The sequence below is a fragment of the Haliotis cracherodii genome, unplaced genomic scaffold (genome assembly GCF_022045235.1).
Source record: "Haliotis cracherodii isolate W230 unplaced genomic scaffold, xgHalCrac1.p SCAF_12, whole genome shotgun sequence".
NCBI classification, from domain to species: Eukaryota; Metazoa; Mollusca; class Gastropoda; order Lepetellida; family Haliotidae; genus Haliotis; species Haliotis cracherodii.
In genome coordinates, this window is record NW_027266267.1 from 8707484 (window position 1) to 8730139 (window position 22656).

At 38.2% G+C, this 22656-nt stretch overlaps 2 protein-coding genes across 3 annotated transcripts in view; one reads left to right on the top strand and one right to left on the bottom strand.

Moving 5' to 3' along the window:
• Positions 1 to 1836: 1836 nt before the first annotated feature.
• LOC139457507 (uncharacterized) lies at positions 1837 to 10795 on the bottom strand. The gene is made up of 2 exons (XM_071238893.1): positions 10680 to 10795; positions 1837 to 2230 (listed from the first exon to the last, which is right to left on the bottom strand). The coding sequence occupies exons 1-2, from the start codon at positions 10793 to 10795 to the stop codon at positions 1954 to 1956; spliced, it is 393 nt and encodes a 130-aa protein (XP_071094994.1). The 3' UTR covers positions 1837 to 1953.
• A 1905-nt stretch (positions 10796 to 12700) lies between these two features.
• Positions 12701 to 22656, top strand: part of LOC139458164 (ubiquitin carboxyl-terminal hydrolase 2-like) — a 31534-nt gene continuing 21578 nt past the window's right edge. For both annotated transcript variants that reach the window (XM_071239496.1, XM_071239497.1), the window contains exons 1-2: positions 12701 to 12775; positions 21516 to 22418. In XM_071239496.1, coding sequence (XP_071095597.1) covers positions 21609 to 22418 — 810 coding nt within the window. In that variant the 5' untranslated portion in view covers positions 12701 to 12775; positions 21516 to 21608. The remainder of the gene's footprint in view (positions 12776 to 21515; positions 22419 to 22656) is intronic.

The following is a 22656-nucleotide window of genomic DNA, read 5'->3' on the forward strand; positions in this document are numbered from 1 at the left end:
CAACTTTGAGGCCTGCCTTGTAAAAATAAACTTGAATAATAAGCATGAAACAAAACATACCACATTACTTCCTCTCAACCACATTGCATAACTGGTCTATTATCCATCTGAAAAACATGCTTATTTAGGAACATTCATATGTTCCTCATTTGCCATGAGTTGGTCCTCATTACCTGTGCGAAGGTACACTTAGGCATTTGGAGGGAATTACAGCTTTTTGGCAAAATAATAATTATGTTGGTAGGTCGAACATAAAATCCAATTTCAAATATTTTTTTGAATTTCCTCAAAATGGTGAGTAGGTAGGAAAGAAGTAAAAGGGGCAAAAATGGGGGTAGGAATTTTAAGATAAATTTTAAATAATTTATTTATACTGGTCGTGACTGTAAATGATATTTTTTAAACATGGTCGGTTGAAAATGAAAAATATCTGCTTTCTATTTTCGTTTTTTCAACATTTCAATATGTTTGTGTCAGCAGATTTACAACCAAGTTTTAAAAAAACCTGTCCCCCTTATCGATGACTTTATATAATAAATATTAGACAAGGTGTTTTTGTTAAATACAATTTCTCAGTGTGCCCTTTATGGTCAGGAAACAGATTTTACCCATGCCATTATGAGTGAGTGAGTGAGTGAGTATGGTTTTACGCCGCTTTTAGCAATATTCCAGCAATATCACGGCGGGGGACACCACAAATGGGCTTCACACATTGAACCCATGTCGGGAATCGGACCCGGGTCTTCGGTGTGACGAGCGAACACTTTAACCACTAGGCTACCCGACCTCCCCCATGCCATTATGATGTAACCAATTACCCATGCCATTCTGATATACATGATATAACCATACTTTTACATATTAGGAATTTCAAACCCTGAATAGAGTTTCTCTTTGCCATCTAACTGACTTGTAGCTTTTTCCCTTCTTGCTCACATTTTCTGCTCACTTCCTGGAGACCAAGTATTGTCTGTGTGATATGAATCGTATCACATCCCATCGTAACACTTTCTGACCACTAACTGTAGTCTTCCTTCCTGGAGGCCAAGTATTGTCTGTGTGATATGAATCGTATCACATCCCATCGTAACACTTTCTGACCACTAACTGTAGTCTTCCTTCCTGGAGGCCAAGCATTGTCTGTGTGATATGAATCGTATCACATCCCATTGTAACACTTTCTGACCACTAACTGCAGTCTTCCTTCCTGGAGGCCAAGTATTGTCTGTGTGATATGAATCGTATCACATCCCATTGTAACACTTTCTGACCACTAACTGCAGTCTTCCTTCCTGGAGGCCAAGTATTGTCTGTGTGATATGAATCGTATCACATCCCATCGTAACACTTTCTGCCCACTAACTGCAGTCTTCCTTCCTGGAGGCCAGGTATTGTCTGTGTGATATGAATCGTATCACATCCCATCGTAACACTTTCTGCCCACTAACTACATTCTTCCTTCCTGGAGGCCAAGTATTGTCTGTGTGATATGAATCGTATCACATCCCATTGTAACACTTTCTGCGCACTAACTGCAGTCTTCCTTCCTGGAGGCCAAGTATTGTCTGTGTGATATGAATCGTATCACATCCCATCGTAACACTTTCTGCGCACTAACTGCAGTCTTCCTTCCTGGAGGCCAAGTATTGTCTGTGTGATATGAATCGTATCACATCCCATCGTAACACTTTCTGCCCACTAACTGCAGTCTTCCTTCCTGGAGGCCAAGTATTGTCTGTGTGATATGAATCATATCACATCCCATCGTAACACTTTCTGCTCACTAACTGCAGTCTTCCTTCATGGAGGCCAAGTATATTCTGTGTGATATGAATCGTATCACATCCCATCGTAACACTTTCTGCCCACTAACTGTAGTCTTCCTTCCTGGAGGCCATGTATTGTCTGTGTGATATGAATCGTATCACATCCCATCGTAACACTTTCTGCCCACTAACTGTAGTCTTCCTTCCTGGAGGCCAAGTATTGTCTCTGTGCCACCAAGGCTTTCTGGTACATTTTCATGTCCAACCCATCCACACAACGAACCACTCTGGCTTTGAGAGTTACATTAGTGTTTGAAGCACAGTCTAATTCACCAATGAACTGAAACAGAGAGCCGATCTTGGCACTGAATGGTTCCACAAGCCGGGTGTCAATGGTGAGCGGTCTTCGGTTGTTGGAGTCCACCACTTGTGCTGTGCAGGTGTGGATGTTGTGCTCCTCTAGTCTGAAAGAAAACTATAGAGGCTCAGTCACTTCAAGAACGACCTTGTTGGATTGTATAGTCGTGAAGGTGATTTAAGGTACCGACTTTTACTACAATGTCTGAAAAACTATTGGACCTACTCCAGTCAAAGTTGGTATGAGATTATTAAACAGCCATAACACTGTATTCGTGCATGCGTGATTCCTGTGAGTGAGTTGGGTTTAACGCCGCTTTTAACATTATTTCAGTTATATTGCGGCGTGTCAGCTTAATGGGGGAGGAAAGCCCGAAGTGATGCAGGTCTCAGACGTTTACCACTTCGGTGAAACCCACGAGCACGGGTATGGTGCTGACAATCCTAGAAACATAATCGGGGCGACCCGGGATTCGAACCCACAATCATAGGTTTCTGGCGTGCCCAAGGGACGCAACTCTGCACAGTGAATCGCGGCGCCTTAGACGACTGGGCAACCCGTTGCCCCCGTGATTTCCGTGCACCCCTTCGAGTTGAGTTGATTGGTTCAACTGTGTCATATGGCCCTGTGACTCAGGGGTAGCATTATGCAGATGGCTGTTACAATGAATGCTCGTTCCACCCTTGACGAACAGGTCTGGTTGTTGATGAAATATAGTGATAGCTAAATAGACAGATTTTTTATTCATGCACTGATTGTCTTTAAATGTAATATCCAGTTACGTAGGACTGTTTAATAATCTCATACCAACTTTGACTGGAGTAGGTCCAATAGTTTTTCAGATATTGTAGTAAACGTCAGTACCTTAAATTAACTTCCAGACTATACAGACAGTATTTGCATTGTTCTCTAAAATAATGGGGTCCCCTGGGAAGCATTAGCCGTGAAGCTATTTCGGGGGGTTTGGTGGCATTATCTGCAAGAAATTACCGTATTCGACGTAATAAGCGCCCCAGCAATATTTACTAATATATTGGCTAGTGAACAATCCCAATTAGCACCCCTTCCGATTGATCAATGTACACAAGACTTTTTTATTCGCGTATACAATGCACTGGAGTGTTATATGCACCCTTAATTACGGGCAATTAAATTCTGGAAAAATATATCTGCAGCATATAAGCATTACAGGCTGTCAGAATTAACCACGAAATTTATCTTTTAAGTGTTTTTTTCACCAAAATAATATTCTAATAAGAGCCCCCTATTTCTAATTTTGAAAGCGCCCTGGGCCCTTATTACGTTGAATACGGTATGTTAAATGTGGACCTGAATTGGTGAACTTTAGGCCATTCTGAGCATAAATAAAGTGTGTGGTTAAAATCTTTAAGTGTTTTTATGTGTATACACAAAACATCTTAGAATCTTCATAGATTAGGCACTTGACTCTTGGCTCTCGTCAGCATGGTCAACCACAGAAGCTGTAACTGCTGGGACACCAAGTTCCCAGAGACTCTTGTGTGATAGATGAAGCCAACATTTATCAAGGAAAATATCTGCTTGTAAAACGTTAGTCCTGTGGAATATATTTATTTTATGAAAAAAAAACCCCACCAATCTAGAAACCTATACAAAAGCAAGTCTAGCCAGCTCTAGCTAGGAAATCAACATAGGGAAAATTATTTTATATTTTTATAGTCGAGAAAGGTATTGTGTAATATAAGATTTCATAGACTAAATGTTAAACGTAGTAAAACATCTTTGCAACTACATGCTATACTGTTTATACATATGAAAGTTATATTTATCATATTATTTAAATAAAGCATTTACAACTCAATTAAGTAAGTTGTAAATAAAAAAATGCAAGCTTACACATTCAAACCGTCCAGATTAAGAACCAAGGAAGCGATAATATGTCAATTTTTGTCAAATGTAAAAATTCATAAAATCCACTCACCTATTTTTTAAAATATTTTCATTGTTTATGTGATCTGAAAATTATTTTAAAAAGAATTGTTAATAGTATCTGTCATCACCAATTTCCCGATAACAGCGGCCGTCCGCTCAGTAACATGAAGAAATACGTCTGTTTTCGAAGCTTCATTTCAGAAGTCTTATTTTTACATCTAGGGGGCGTTGCAAGCGACGAATTGCTAAGAGAAAGCAAATTAATTGCTCACCCCGGGGTCTGCAACTGGTCGAAGCGCCTGCACACTCTTCCAAAATGGCGGCGCAACTACCACTTGGTTGCCTTGACGTTATGAAGAGCGTTACAGAAGAGGCTCTTACTTTGAAGATGTGGAGCAGACTGAGGATGATGGGGTGTTAGCTACCTTAGCTCATTTCCCCGTTGATCCAGTCAATAATCTCTTATTCCACTGTCAAAGTCAGTGGCCATTTTGGTTTGAGAACGAAGTGACCTCAGCCAGCGGCTGAAAGTAAGCGCACTGTCGTGAGGCGAATCGCTGTACATCACTTGCAAGCGCTTTGCAACACACCCCTACACTAACCTCACCCAGAGCTGAAATTTGCTACAAGGGTGGTGATTGGTCAAACTAGAGCACATGACCTAAGGCTGTCAATCAAATTACAGCAGTTATGGGTACCATCCTCATTTAACAACCTTAGATATGTTTGTGTTGATTTTATTTATTACTTTGTACAATAAGTTTAAAGATTTGCTTAAAAAAAATTTCTTTTGCTCTTTGACATGTTATATGTGGACCAGCTGTCGAAGTGTGTGTCTGAGAATTTTATTTTGAATAACATTGGGGAAATAGTGAATAATTTTTAATCTATCGATAAAAAATGATAAACTGAAATGGAATACGTGCTTCAGACATTGTGAAATGTGATAGATTTAATAAATGAATGATATGACAGGCAGGTTCATAGAATTATATACCCTCTATTTTGATGTGACTCAGCTTGGCCGGTCTACTGGCCTGCAGTGTCTGGGGACTCCAGGTTTTTTGGCCAATGTACCGGCCTACAGTGTTAAAGGGCAGCGTTAGAAATTGGCAATAGTCTGTAGTCCTTGCCAAAGTGCCAAATAGTTAAGGTATCATAAGGACTAGTAGAAATTTGCCATTTGTAAGAGTCTTGCTATATGTTATCATTATAAAGACTTGTGGACTAAAAATGTTAGTTTCTACCGCAGAAGGGTACATTGGCAATTCAAGCCAACTTTCTTGAAAACTATTTTTCTTTTGACAAAGTGTCTGTGATGTCATTTTGACTTTAGTCCTTGACATTGACAAAATACTGTTAACAAGGTCTGTGATTGGATTACGTTTCTATTTCCTTTTTGTAAACCAATCAGCGATGCCATTACGAACACGACATGGAAGAGCAATGTCATCGGATACCTTTCAGTTTCCCGCGGTCAGAACGAAATCTGGCTAGCACTGGAACCCAGCGAATATTGGATACACATTATCACATGGGTTTTGGGAGCGAGAAAACTCGAAACAAAACAACAATAAGTTATGTGTGAAGTAAACCTTTTTCAAAATGAAAAATGCATAAAGGGACGTGTGTGTGTTGCTTTAATTGAGTCCTATTTTTTTCAGTGCCTATTTTTCTATATAGGACGCCATAAACGCAAACACTGTGTAGTATACTTAACCCTCATGGTGCCTGGACGTCAGTCAGCCTGCAAACCGCTCAGTGCCGCACTATGCTGACGTCGCGGTTACAAAAACGTATACATTGTATCAAAAGTGTTGCAACGTCTTTATTTCTTCACACAATGTAACCAAATTGTATAACATGCAACTCCAGTTGATTGTCTTTCCAACAGTATCTAAAGTCACCAAATCCAAAAGATCTATGCACTGCCCAGCCATCGATAAATGTGCTGGTATTATAAGTTTCCTACTTTTCCACATTAATCGTAATATGAACGCTCCCGAATATGGCAAGCAAAGTCAAGTAAGCGCCCTTGTTTGAAATCTAAATGACCAATAATTCATATCATTGGCAAGTACATGTCCTAACAGTGATAGACATATGATATTCATGTTGAAGTACACATTCACTGAGAATTTTCCGTGAGTTATATTTACCGATAAAAAAACCCGATGAAATTGTGCGTGTTTTTGACGTCAAAACAAAATTGACGGAAGTGGTAGTGATTAATTCATACGCAGACTGTTTCAAAGATTATGTCACAAAACGAATGACAGTTTGGAATGTATATCGTGAAGAAATCCCAGTTACGTCCATGTATGTTTCAATGACCGTGCTCTTTTATTAGTGATAAAATCAACTTCCGGGTAATTGACATCGTACATTTTCAAAGGACAAAATGTAAAAGATCGCTAAACAGCCCTGACAATACTCAAATTGACATCGCTCAATATCGGGCATCATTGTTATTTCTTAATAATTAACAAGATTATACTAACGTAATACCACCCAAGAGTAAGTACATGTAGATTCAATCAAAATTGTTGAAACGTTTTCATGGGCAGCAAATCTATTCAACAAACCTATTTTCGATCACTCGCAACTCGGGCGCCATATGTCATTGTTTCACTATGAACACCAGAAAACATACATCCTCGTATCAGCTCGTATTTCGCACTTGGCTGCCTAACTTAGACCTTTGCTCAAAATATACTTGTATGGCCAGTCCATGAAATACCACTTTTTCTTTCATTTATTCATTTGATTTATAAATACGACTTTAGAAGTGTATTTACACCTATAGCTAGGTATGTACATGTACATTAAAGGACATACGTGATAGTTTATTTCCACTAGTTTCCCATTCCATCCCATTCTACTGAAGGAAAAGTTTGAAATAGATAATGATCGTAGGTCAATGAAAGTAATGGAATTATTTGTCATAAAAGGAAAAATATATTCTTGGTATTGAACTCCGAAAATTTAACCAGCAAAATCTTACATAAAAATGGTTTATTATGTCTTTCCTTTTTTTTCTTAATTTTGGCCTAGCTAAACAACAGCTTGGAGGGAAGATATACAAATTAAAATGGTGAAAAAAACCCACAAGAATGTATTGATTTTGCTCTTAGACAAATATTTATTTAAAAAGAAAATCTATTTCATACCTAGGATAAAAAACAAAGTAGAATCTAATTACTACTATATGTCACTGGTCGAAGTATTTGGTAATTTAGATAATGCAGAGTGAAAAAAGACATACATATAACTATATAAAACATAAAAACGAAGTCACATTTACACTAAAAACTTTTTGTCTTTCAGAAATTGATTATCTATATATTGTGAGAAGATCTAATTACTTTTACTGTTTATGTTATAAATTGAACCATTCGAGATTCCAATAGATGAAGCTAAAATATTTTAAAATCTAGGTGGTTTAATATTGGATCCATTTTGACAGCTTTCTCACTGTACTCAACTAAATGCATATTATTTTTTTGGAATATCAATTTAAGCCTTCAAACATATATGAAAAGCACATGTCAACATACCAAAATTAGAAAACTGCGCCAAATATTCTAAATATTCTATTCGGTCGCCGTAGACATTTTCCAATCGTGATGTACTAGATATGCTTTCTAGTTCAGTCAAAGAGAATATTGTTATTTGGAAAATGAAACCACGTGTATCCATTATACTACCACAACATTAGATCAGCTGTTTCAAGTGACGTCATCCACGTCACAACACGCGAGGTCAAATCACGCGCACCTGTCCAGACGACAAATTCACAGCGGCGGGAAATCACCGACAGTCTATTAGCCTATTTGAATAAAATTGCAGATTGTAACGAAATAAAATTAATTGTACTCATTGCTGACATTTCAGATGACATATCAAATAAGAGTTGAAGACTTCCAATAGATTATCATACGTTAATCGAGAGTACAGTGTACATAAATAATTTGTAAATCTAATATCATTTTTTGATCTAATATCCATAGCAGAATGTTTGAAAACGAGCTATAATATATTCCATTTTCTGAAGAGATTAGTAATGTGTATTTGATGATATATATGCATACACAATTGGTTATCAATTATCTTCTACAATCACAACATGTACTATGTACATTAGACTCATGGAAAATACTATTTCAGCAAACCAATCACACCGCCATTATCACAGTTTCAATGAGAGGAAAAACAAATCGAAATTGAACTTAAAAGCACAGCGTATCCATAAGCGGTTAATCCAATACAAAAAGGTATTGATGTCATCATTGTAGAAGTTATGTTGATGTTTTCAGTAGTTGCATTATGTTTGTATCGCGTGTACCATCGACAGAAACGGGGCCTGAGCTACCACATGTGGAACCGACCTTGACACAATTTGTTTACAATATGGCGTCGACTCACGTTAGATGTCGTGGCCACACTTCTGAAATCTCCATTTGCGACAAAATGTGAAACAGTTAGGGCAAGTCACTCACACGGTCAGGTAGTTTGAGCAATCACACATGACTCTTAGTCATTTCATATGAAAAAAGTAGCAGTTATTTGTCTGAACGGGCAAGTATGTAGGACAACCTGTAAACAAGAAATCGCGGCACAGATATGAGGCGAACGTGCCCTGTCGATCACTTCGGGCTTGGCCATTCAATGTTTAGGTTTTGATCATGAACCTCCTGCCCATAAATATACACAATACCAACTTAATATTAACGATTATAGCTATCTTTCCATATCTTTGATTTGAATATTTTCTGTAATTCAGCATCATAAATAAGAAGACAATCTGCACTGTCGGTTGGTATGTAGCGCCGTGCTAAATCGCCATGACACACAGTCGATAAACATATGCAATACTTGGAACAAAAAACTACCGTGGCCGACTAAACGTTAGTACTCTTACGCCAATAACTGTACAGTGGGGACAAGTAAATCATTTCTGATCAGCACGATCAGATTTCTTTTTCAAATTGGCTGTCTGATATAATAATAGTTACGTGTATGTGACATGGGTGCATAATAAACATTGCCTTCTTTCGCTTGGTGTTCAAACATGGCAGAAAAAGACCGAGAAGAGCGGTAACCACATTACTAATCTCGCCATATTTCGCAATCCGTAGCACTGCATAAAATATGAGTTACACGATATTAAAGTTGAGATGATTAGGGTGATGATGGTTATAAATTCATTCAATGTACGTCATAAATGTAATGGAAATATACACTGTCGTTTTCTCATGTGTACCGACCATTCCGCCATTACCGATAGTCGATAAAAGTATACAAAACGTGTAAATAAACTTGTTCATAAGGAGTGAACAGAATTGTATTTACGTGAATAAGTATACAGTTGGGAAAAATATGTCTTTCTGATCACTCAGGTCATATTTTTTCTTATGAACAAGGATTTTGTCTGAAAATATTTACGTGTATGTGACATGGGTGCATAATCAAAATTCGCCGTCATTCGCTTGGTGTTCAAACATGGCAGAAAAAGGCCGAGAAGAGCGGTAGCCACTTTACTAATCTCGCCATATTTCGCAATCCGTAGCACTGTATAAAGTACGAGTTACACGATGTTAAAGCTAAGATGATTTGGGTGATGATGGTTATAGTTTTGACTTAGCGCACTCAGTGTTGAATATCAAAATTCACAGTTTAAAAGGGGCATTTTCTCGGGACCATATATGGTCCCCTGGCACTATGCGGGTGTGAAAAGTGAGGGACCATATATGGTCCCGTGGCACCAAGAGGGTTAAGCATATAGAAACCTACCTAGGGTATATACATCTGCCAACAATGACCCCTTCAGCATTACTTTACAGGGTCCTCATATTGCCTGCAAGAACCCTAAGAATTAATCATTTTTTTTAAGCCAAGCCAAGGTTAAACCGACCGCCTCCATGGTATAGCGGTATAGCGGTAGAGCATCCGCCCAGAGAGTGGAAGGTCCGGGGTTCGATCCCCTGCCGCGTCATACAAAAAGACATTAAAAGATGGTACTGATTGTTACCCTTTCTGGTGCTCGGCATAAAGGGGCTAAAAAACTAGGACTGGTCGGCTGGGAGTCAGTAGACTGTGTCTGACTGGGGTATTCATGTTAACTGAATGGTATCTCAGTGGGCTAGCACTATAAATCGGCATCAGTCCGGACTAGTACAAGAAGCCACACAAACACACACACGTCGCTATATAAGTGGACACGACGTTAAACCCTATTTCACCTCACCTCACCAAGGTAAAACCGTGTTCGTCGTATGATTTCGACGCATTTCACGTTCTCAACACGCGTAAATTGCGTGTGAAAACACGTCACGAACTTATGGGACTCACGATTTTACGATACTCGACCATACTGCTTTCATATCCTAGTAAGTGCGTTTATGAGCTGTTTACAAACATGGACGTCCACTCACGTGATATGCCAGTGTTGTAATGCTAAGTCATCACTTCGCTAGTGTGTGGCGAGCCTATGTGAAATATCGGAATGTTATTCATATCAAACTCAAACCTCCCCGACCTTTCACCTGTTCACACGCACAGGTCTCAGTATCAACTCTTGTGAAAATACACGGCTAAAAATAGCATCACAAGTCAGTATTGATGAATAACGTCTGTATAAATACCTCCCAACAATTCTTGCCGATTTTCCATCAATCGATGCAATATCAGATGATAATCGTTGGAATATTTCATCGATGATAAGAGGTTCGCCATGAGATGGCAAATTTCGCGCCGCCATTCTTCCTCAGTTTCTATAAAACTGGGACTCAATGTTTCTGCGAACAAGGAATACCGAGTCCAAATAAATAATACTTTACATTATACATATAAGTGGCCTATTCCACATTCGTTAGTGTACTCTGTGTGTTCATCACAGCATGTGTAGGTCAAATTGAATTATATCTAAACATTAAAAAAAAGAAACGTCGCACTGAAAGTCTAAAAGACTCACATATATATATATATATATATATATATATATATATATATATATATATATATCGAGAGGAGATTGCCTGGCTGTATACACGCTTATTTATATATCAGCCTTCATTTGGATACATCACAACTTATAAGAGGCCCCTAACTGAAGTTTTGATATGCAATGGTCAAAACTTCTTTTTTTTAAAATATATATTTAAATAAACATGATAAAAGGCAGGTCATTTAATATTTGTAGTTTTTCGTATTTTTTCCCAATTGCCCCCTCTGAAGCGGAGGGTGGATATGAGAAATATAGGCTAGGAATTAATACAATGGCCTCACCATACCAGGGTTTCGATCAGTTCATTTTCTACGACAGTGACTGATGCCATCCAAAATAGATCGTGAAGATCCGGGGTAGAATACTATTCTGAATAGCTCTTTAGCAGCCCATGCTTGCCGTAAAAGGCGACTATGCTTGTCGTAAAAGGCGACTAACGGGATCGGGTGGTCAGGCTCGCTGGCTTGGTTGATGTATGTCATCCTGGTGGTCTAGCGTTGTGTTAGCTCGTCACGTCACTCCCAAGGCCCGGGTTCGATTCCTCACATGGGTACGATGTGTCCTGTCCAGTTTTTGTCCCCTGCGAAGTAGCGGCATATTAACCACTCACTTATTCACTAAGCGGAAATATATAAAATTGGGATTATAAAAGAATACGAGATTCTGAGAGGAATTGTAATTGAGATCATATTGATTGCGTCGATCTCTAACATATTAATTGATAAAAATTATATTTCATCCTTTAATTTCTAAGAAGTTTAAGCATGTTAATTCGTCATGAAAAATAGCCCTTCAAATCAGAAATGATAGAGATTGTTGTTTTTTCGATTTCAACAAAACATTACATATTTGTCAACTTGACACGTATTGGAGCGTTATGAAAAAGGACTAACATTTATGGATGAAATACTCTTTACCAGAATCTAATAGAATAGAAAAAAGCTCATCTGCATATATAAAAAAATAAAGAGTCTGGTAATAAGGCTTGAATTGTTTTAGGTGCGTTTTAAAACAAGCAAAACACATATTTATGAATATATAGATCTATATATATTAGTTACAATTCTATTCATTATACACGCCGGGATTTTAACATACGTCAACGCTTTATGTATTAGTATAGTAATCATAATCGTCCACATGTTAAATATTTTTTTATTATTACAGTATATTTAAATGGAATCGGAATAAAATGTCCCTGGAATATTCGTTTCTTTTCACACATCTATTGGCAGTTGTTATTTTGGGTCAAATGATTGGTTGAAATGTGTAATTGAAGAATTAATCTATTTATATAAATATCAATCTAGAAAAAATAATTCTTAAAATGAAATATAATTTTTAGATATTCTAATAAATTAATCTTTAATTTTCATTTGTAACCTATGGAACTCGTTGCCATAGCTACTTTGAAAAATATTCTGCGGAGAAATCCAAAATGGCCGGTTAGTATGCTATCTGTGTAACAACTACTGACCTTTACCGTATTTGTTATTCATTCTGTTAGTCTAATTAGCTATATTTACCTACAAAATCAGACAAACGTCAACGTTTTTGTATTGTGTAATAAATAAACTTATGTATAATCAGCGACAACACATGCTTTATTATACAACATCACCATCAATAATATTCCGATAAATCATTAGTTGTAGGACAGCAGTCTACTCAAGGATGGTGTTAGATTACTGACAGAGAAGGACTCGGTACATGGAATTCGACCCAAAATTGTTTGTAAGTAATGATCATGGCTGCTTTTAAATGTAACACAACTCACTGTTTTTATTTGTATTGCTTTGAAGATGAAAAAACATTTGTCTTATGATTCGTTTCTAGCTAGTAGCAGTTGATATATTTCATGAAACGTCAAACGACTTGTTGAGTGCTGAGAAGTGGTAGCAAATTCTGACATTTGGCACCGAATCAAACATGGAATGCAAGTGGTTTTGTGGCAATTTGTGCACCTCACAACCTTGTTCCACTTCAAAGAAATCTGAATCTTGATTTTTGCATCTACACCTTTCCCATTTCGTGTCTTAGCCTGTATTTACATTTGTAAACACTCACCACCGAACATGGATTTATAGAACTGTTAGTGCCAATGTCAAATATAGGCCTTTATATCACCAATGCCTATATCGCCCTTATATTTTCTGCACTGACCCGACGTAGTCAACTGACACAAAATTCAGGGCTAATTCACAGTAAATAAAACATGATGATGATTTTCGACAAACAAATTTTCATAAAACTCAAAATATTTCACGAAAGCAATAGGCTATTTCAGAACAATCCCAATTACATTACAATATTTTGTATTACTGATAAATAAATAATGAACAGTGTATCAAAGCTTATTTATTGATATATTTCATTTGTATCACTCAATATTTAATTTTATCAAGTGATAACAGTTTACTGGTAAACCAGCGTTCTATTATATGGTTAAATTGTGACTTCAGTGTTTTCATGTACACACAAGTAAATATAGCACATGAATATCATGATCTATCACTGTTTTAATCAAAGAATAAGTTTATATTGATCATTTCGGCTCAGCTTGAAAACAATAGCCAGCAGCTAGAGGGATGAATTCAGCTTGGTTACCATGCATGGTCCCTAGTATGGTGATCTACCTTTGGTTGCTGGTGATCTGTAGACCAAATTGTATAATATTATGTTGTTTACTGTCCTTTCTTGGCAGGATTATATTTTATATATAGGTAATAAATGCTCCAGTCATAATATGGTTGATATAACACTGATGTGACTTGAAATTTTAACTGACTCATCATTGTCTCCACTCGCCATTGCTCACTCTCCCAAGATCCGTTATCATTTTGGTATATTCCCAGTTTCAAATCATATAGTGTATATGGTTTCACATTACATCTAGAAATATTCCAGCATTATCACTGAAGGGACAGGAGAAATGGGCTTCATGGTCCAGTGTCTGAAATAATTATATAACCCAACAAGGCCGTCGCACAGGTGACCCATAGATGTAAAATTGTTGCCTGCCCATCATCTATGTTACCTGTTCACATTAAGACATTATAAATAAAAAAACAAATATGAGACAAATCGCTTCTTGATTCAGCTGAAATAATTACAATTAATTGAGAATCTACGAGGAGTTATGATAAAACTGAATATGTATGTAGTCTTAAAATTACCATATTTGACGTAATAAGCGCCTAGGGCGCTCTCAAAATTAGAAACAGGGGGCTCTTATTAGAATATTTTTTTGGTGAAAAAAACAGAGCCGAAAGATAAATTTGTGGTTTATGTTGACAGCCTGAAATGTTTATGTATGACAGATATATTTTTCCAGAATTTAATTGCCCATAATTAAGGGTGCATATAACACACGAGTGCGTATTATATGGGTAAAAATAAGTCTTTTGTACAGTGATCAATCGGAAGGGTGCCAATTGGGATTGTTCACTAGCCAATATCTTAGCAAATATCGCCGTGGGCGCTTATTAGAGCGGGGTGCTTATTACGTCGAATATGGTATCTGCCAGACAGTCAGGCAGGTGGAGGATAATTTCACGCAGCCTGACAGAAAGTCACAGTCATACACATCCAGGGAAAGTTTTAACCACCAGGCAACCTCACGTCCCGATCAAATTGACAACATAAACCAAATGTTAGAATGTTTTAACAGGGATGAACTGAGGACTTCCTTGAATGTTCTTGACATTTTCATGTCAAAACTATTTGCATCCAGTGCAGGTTGTTTTGACTTGAAAGAATGTGATACCTAGGGGGTGGGCGGGAGCTGAAATAAACAGTGGTCATGTGACCAGGCAGATGAAACTAGGCCACACCTAAAAGTGAGATTGTTTACTAATTTCCTCATTGGTGTGTGACAGGGAGTCTGTTAGCAACTCCTGTCACTGATTACCGCTTATATTAGAGTTGATTTTGTGTTGACCTAGTTGATGGGCGAACACCAAATTCTTATTAAGAGGTAAGTTTTGTTTGGGAAACAAACTTAATGAAATAATATTACCGTATTCGACGTAATAAGCACCCTGCTCCAGGGTTAGAAACTAACAGTTTTTGTCCACTAGTCCTTATAATGATAACATATAGCAATACCCTTAAAATGGGCCAATTTCTACTAGTCCTTAGGATACCTTTACTATTGGGCAGTTTGGTAAGGACTACAGGACTAGTGTCAATTTCTAAGGCTGCTGCTCTAATAAGTGCCCACGGCGATATTTGCTAATATATTGGCTAGTGAACAATCACCCCTAGTGAACAGTTAGCATCCCTTCCGATTGATCAATGTACAAAAGACTTTTTTGCGTATGATACGCACTTGTGTGTTACATTCACCCTTAATTATAGGCAATTAAATTCTGGAAAAATATATATGTCGTATATAAACATTTCAGGCTCTCTGCATAAACCATGAAATTTATCTTTCAACTGTATTTTGTCTCACCAAAATAATATTCTAATAAGAGCCCCCTGTTTCTAATTTTGAGAGTACCCTGGGCGCTTATTACGTCAAACACGGTAAGCACAATAAGTGTTGAATGAAAATGATGTGGCAGGGTTAGAAATTGGCACTAGTCCTGTAGTTCTGGCCAAACTGCCCAATAGTTAAGGTATCATAAGGACTAGTAGAAATTTTCCAATTTTAGGGGTTTTGCTATATGTTATCATTATAAGGACTAGTGGACTGAAACTGTTAGTTTCTAACGCTGATGTGATAATAATCAGCATGAGACAGGTTCTGTTCTCAAATATTTTAAGCCTAACTGAAACTTTTACAAGATGGGTAGGAAGTAAGTCTCTCTTTTTTTATTTATTGTAAGTGTTGTCTCATACAGGGCACCAGATGATCTTTTGAGCCCTTGAGAATACACTCCTATGTCAGATCTTATATGTTTATTTAGTTAGTTTACAAGATTTTTGGCCTAAAGTTCAATGTAGGTGTATCAATTATCATTCACATTTGGTATTGATAGCTTTCTTCTAGACTTAACATCTAGTCAGTGAAATGAAAATATTTGACATAAAAAAACTGTTAAATTATCTTAATAAAACATAAAAGTAAGGAGTCCAGAGACTTCATTTTCACCTGCAGTAATCTAGACTTGCTAACTATAATATACTAGCTTGGGCTGTATTGGATATATTTGTTTCAGGGTCAGTATGATAGTAATCTAGACTTGCTACCTATCATAGACTTGCATGGGCTTGTTTGGATATATTTGTTTCGTGGTCTTCAAAAGATTTTTTCTCTCATGGGTCCAGTCTGTTGGGTTTTGAAAGTGGACTTTTTTCAAACTGGTTCTACTTCCCTGTGTTCCAGGTAGTGTCTGATTAACGTGTGTTCATGTGCTGCACCTAGTGAGTCCTATGCCACATAACAGTGACACATGTCTAGGTTACAATAATCGAGATGTTGGACATCTTTGCAATATTTACCGCAGTACAGTTCATGTGGCTGCATTCAGTCAGTAAACAAACAACAAACAAACCAAACCAAACCAAACCAGTCAGTAAACAAACAACAAACAAACCAAACCAAACCAGTCAGTAAACAAACAACAAACAAACCAAACCAAACCAAACCAGTCAGTAAACAAACAACAAACAAACCAAACCAAACCAGTCAGTAAACAAACAGCAAACAAACCAAACCAAACCAAACCAGTCAGTAAACAAACAACAAACAAACCAAACCAAACCAGTCAGTAAACAAACAACAAACAAACCAAACCAAACCAGTCAGTAAACAAACAACAAACAAACCAAACCAGTCAGTAAACAAACAACAAACCAAACCAAACCAAACCAGTCAGTAAACAAACAACAAACAAACAAACCAAACCATTCAGTAAACAAACAACAAACAAACCAAACCAGTCAGTAAACAAACAACAAACAAACCAAACCAGTTAGTAAACAAACAACAAACCAAACCAGTCAGTAAACAAACAACAAACAAACAAACCAAACCAGTCAGTAAACAAACAACAAACAAACCAAACCAAACCAGTCAGTAAACAAACAACAAACAAACCAAACCAAACCAGTCAGTAAACAAACAACAAACAAACCAAACCAAACCAGTCAGTAACCAAACAACAAACAAGAAACAAACCAAACCAGTCAGTAAACAAACAACAAACAAACCAAACCAGTTAGTAAACAAACAACAAACCAAACCAGTCAGTAAACAAACAACAAACAAACAAACCAAACCAGTCAGTAAACAAACAACAAACAAACCAAACCAAACCAGTCAGTAAACAAACAACAAACAAACCAAACCAAACCAGTCAGTAAACAAACAACAAACAAGAAACAAACCAAACCAGTCAGTAAACAAACAACAAACAAACCAAACCAAACCAGTCAGTAAACAAACAACAAACAAACCAAACCAAACCAGTCAGTAAACAAATATTTGAAATACTGGTACTCGAGCTGAAAAAGCTACAATGTATAATTACACAAGGTTTGTTACACTATAAGGTGATTGAATTTTGTCATGTGTATTTGTACTCAGCGACTCAAAATTAATTTGGTTTAAATGAATTAGTTTGTATTTTATGCAAATACGCAGCTTAGCCGAGCTCTGCTGAGGTGCTGGTAGTGACAGCTGAAATGTGTAAATGATTACACAAACGTTGCCACCCATTTAGCCTTGTTAAGATCTTTCATCATCATGATCATGTGCAATCTCTGTGAACATCAACAATATCATAATTACAATTACCGTATTCGATGTAATAAGCGCCCCGCTCTAATAAGCGCCCATGGCGACATTTGCTAAGATATTGGCTAGTGAACAATCCCAATTAGCACCCCTTCCGATTGATCAATGTACACAAGACCTATTTATTCGCTTATAATACGCACTCGTGTGTTATATGCACCCTTAATTATGGGCAATTAAATTCTGGAAAAATGTATCTGTCGTACATACACATTTCATTCTGTCAGCATAAACCACGAAATTTATCTTTCAGGTCTGTTTTTTTTCACCCAAATAACATTCTAATAAGAGCCCCCTATTTCTAATTTTGAGAGCGCCCTGGGCGCTTATCACGTCGAATACAGTACTATGACATGGATTCAATAAAGAATATATATTTTTTTGATAAAATGACAAAGTTTACACATTTGTGAAATAAATAAGGTATATTAAGGTTTGTAGAATGTCAAGCGTGTGGGAGGTGTTTGAGGTGACACCTTGGACTGACCAGGGCCCACTTGTACAAAGCGCGATCTTAGCGCTAAGATGATCGTAACTCCCATACTTTAACATAGGCTTACGATAGTCTTATCGCTAAGATCGCTTTGTGCAGGTAGGCCCATGGTGCCGTTGTTCAAAACAACCTTAGCTCTATGATTGTTGTAAGTCTATATTAAGGTATGGGAGTTACGATCACCTTAGTGCTAAGATCTCTTTGTGAAACCGCAACCAGAACCTTTGTAGCAAAACATTTCTTAAAAAGGTAACATTTATTTTTATGTGACAAACCTATCTATCTTTTTGTTGAGTGAGAAAACAAAAAATACAACTACTAAATTTAGTCATGATTGATCATGTTGATCAAATGCATTGTATACTAATCAAACCAAATGACTTGTTTCCTCTACAGATTCTCCTGCTTTTGATCTTTTATTGTTAGCAAGTGTTTCTTATTTGAATGAATACGTTATTTAACATACCAGTAATTCAACACATGAGGTCTGCCGTAGATGAAACGACCCTCCTAAATGTAAGATTTTTCCTTCTCCAAGTAGGGTTTTACATGAATCAGAAATGTGCATCCAGTATGCACATGTGTAGAATCGACGCAGAAAAAATTATGACTTACATCCGAAGGGACGCTAGAAATATTTATTGTAGTAAATGGGGCGGTTGGGTAGCCTAGTGGTTAAAGCGTTCGCTCGTCACGCTGAAGACCCGGGTTCGATTCCCGACATGGGTACAATGTGTGAAGCCCATTTCTGGTGTCCCCCGCCGTGATATTGCTGGAATATTGCTAAAAGCGGCGTAAAACATACACACTCACTCACTATTGTAGTAAATTCTTGACAAGAAATATGTAGGTACTGTAATTAAAGCAATTATTAAATCTTACCCTTCGGTACTCTACTCTATTTCATTACTGTACAGACCCGTGAAGATTCCGGGGTAGAATAGGTCTTCAGCAACCCATGCTTGCCGTAAAAGGTGACTATTCATGTCGTAAGAGGCGATAAAGGGGATCGGGTCGTCAGGCTCGCTGACTTGGTTGATGCATGTCATCGATCCCAATTGCGTGGATCGATGCTCATGATATTAATCACTGGATTGTCTGGTCCAGACTGGATTATTTACAAACTGCCGTCATATAGCTGGAATATTGCTGAGTGCGGTGTTAAACAACAACCCAACCAACCAACTAACCAGGACCTTCATATTTCCAGTGGCAAACTGTGTAGCAACTGCTTCTGATTAACATGTCTCCATGAGCCAGACATTAACTGATGTATGTTGTTGTTGTAGATGATAATGTCCCTCAACTCACTCAACTAATACTTTTGAATACCTGCACTCAACCAAACAGCACTCCTAATGAGTATTTAACTGGTATTTTTTCTTTTTGAAACTACAAAGCTTTGATACAAATTGAATCATGGTTAATATTTTCCTGAGAATTTTATTTGCCGCCCATATTAGGTCAAGGTCATTGTGAAAACTAGATATGCCAGTTCGTATGGGTTTTCTTGCTTGTCTGGGCTTTGTCCTGTTGCTTTCTATGTTCATGAGTTTAGGAAGTATTTCATTGCAAACAGGTGATAGTCTACTTTCTACATCGTTTTGCTTTTTGCTGAACTGTAAGGTCAAGGTCACATTGAAGGCGTTAACATCCCAACACCATTGAAGTTAGTCAAATGAAGATCTGACGGTGTGGCTGATTCTGTCAAGGTCAAGGTCACAGTAAACATGTCGGAAGGCCTCACTCTAGTATGAGAAACACTTCTGACAACATTTTAGTAATTCTTGTTTTTATATCCAACACTCAAAGCCTTTTGCATGTTTTGGGTGATTTGCTGAATTGTTCAAAAGTTGATAGATCATAGATATCAGTGTCTTCAGAGAGCTTGACTCGTGATCTATAAATACCATATTCACTGTATCAAGCACGCTGCTCTTTTAAGCGCCCGGACAAACTTCCAGATGAAGCTGAAGGTAGTCTGTTTAGTGCCCTCTACTAAAAGCGAATATATTTATTCATGACAGTCCTTATTTTCTTGTGGACCAATTTGTTTACAGAAGATGCATATAATTGCCAGCTAATTATTATTAAAAAGGGTTTGGTTTGCCTGATGTTTGAAAAACGTTTCTTTGCTACCGCTTGATCTTTGAAAAACAAATGTAACTTGTTGTGGGTTTATAAAGTGTTGGGCGGTTGGGTAGCCTAGTGGTTAAAGCGTTCGCTTGTCACGCCGAAGACCCGGGTTCGATTCCCGACATGGGTACAATGTGTGAAGCCCATTTCTGGTGTCCCCCACCGTGATATTGCTGGAATATTGCTAAAAGCGGCGTAAAACCACATTGACTCACTCTAAAGAAAATGCTTTTGAAAGCATGTTCTATATATACCACTCAAAAGAAGTTAAACTAAACCCGATTGATGGCATAACAGATCAACCACAGTAATATGAAAGAAATGGATGATCTTTAGCTTCTTTTAAGTTGCATGTTTCAGCCTACGGGCCATATTTTCAATATTAATCCTACATAAAAAGAGTCAAGTCTGGACTCGTCCCGGGGCATCGGCCAATCCACTCGACTAGCGCTTCGTCTCTGAAAAAATACAATTTTGAAAAGGAGCCCCAAAGAGATGTGAGATTCCTGTGTAAAAAACTAGAATTGCTTCATTTAGAGTTATAGCATTACAATAACGGCTGATCGGTAGGGAAAATAGTTCACTCACTCACTTATGAAATGTCCCCTCTTGTCATTCCTCTACAACCGGGATGTTTATTACAACTGTTACGGGGGGCTCGGGTGGCCCAGTCGTCTAAGGCGCTTCGATTCGCTGTGCAGAGATGCGTCCCCTGGACACGCCAGAAACCTATGATTGTGTGTTCGAATCCCGGTTCGCCCCAATTATGTTTCTAGGTTTGTCAGCACCATACCCGTGCTCGTGGGTTTCACCGAAGTGGTAAACGTCTGAGACCTGCATCACTTCGGGCTTTCCTCCCACATTAAGCTGACACACCGTGATATAACTGGAATAATGTTAAAAGCGGCGTTAAACCCAACTCACTCACTCACTACAACTGTTACGACACTGCTCCTTTTTCAAAGATGTTTAAAGAATTTTTTGATCTAAAGTTGATGGATCCCATTAAATGTCCGTGTTTTGAGCGTACCATAACATGTGATTTCAAATATACTCAACCTTTTTCAAAGATGTCTGAAAAATATTTACTTACTTTCCAGACAAACTGGTCAAGGAATTTCCAAAGGATGTAGTACCTTTGCCAGTACGAGTGTCCACCCAGTGACGTGCAAAGGCTGCTCTTGAGGTGTCCAATGCGTTCATCCGTTCTGGTTGACAGGATGCCGAGCGTGTCCAACAAGGGATATGTCTCCATGTACTCCTCGTCCTACCGGCCACCTTCCTCCTCCTCCTCCTCCTCTGCCTACACCAGGACACCAAGCACCACCCGCAAATACAGCACGCCATCATTCAACCTCGACTCCTCATCCTCATCCGCATCTGCGTATAGGAGACGTCTTCCAGCCGGCCCAGGGCCACTTGACTCATCAGGCCGAAAATTGTCCGAATACAGTGTACGAAATCGAACCCCATCTAGCACACGGAATGGTCCCCTCAAAGCTGATTATTCACCCAGTAGTACTCGGGATAATGACTACATGTATGGTACACTGTCGAACAGGAGGACAGGGTATTCAAACCATGAGTTCGGGACATCGAGCCGATTGTCGGGAAGAAGGTCTGCCAGTTTAGCCAATCTGAATGATATCGAAAACTTGCATATTGGTGAGACAAGTAAGTATAATGCTCGTAATGAGAGGGACTATTCGTCGAGCACTTGCGGCACGACTCCACGACGTAGCACCTATTATCGGGATGAGGATATCCTTGCAGGGTCAAGTCGGACATCATCAAGGGCGAGTCGGATTTCCGTGTCTGTTGATCGGGAGAATTTGAATTCGACTGGATACGTGCCACGGACTTTGTCACGGAATGTGTCACGTGATACGAGCCCTGTACGGGAACGTGCGGCAACTCCTACAAGAAGATACAGTACGGATGCTCGTGAGAGTCCCTCCATCACCAAGTCGGTCTCAAGGCAAGGCTCAAATAGCTCACTGTCTGTAAGTATGATATATAGGAATGGGTATGAGAGGTTCACATGATCAAAGAGGTTGACCCTGTCAGCAAGCTGACAAGGTAAGGATGCTACAATGCTTGCTACAATGGCTGACAAAATGTATTTAGATACATGTATAAATGATCTGGTCATCCATGCGCTGAAGTCGACTGAAGCTTTATCTTTACTAGGGATTGGTATTTGAGGTTTAATATGTATCAGAATATTTTGAAATGCACAAG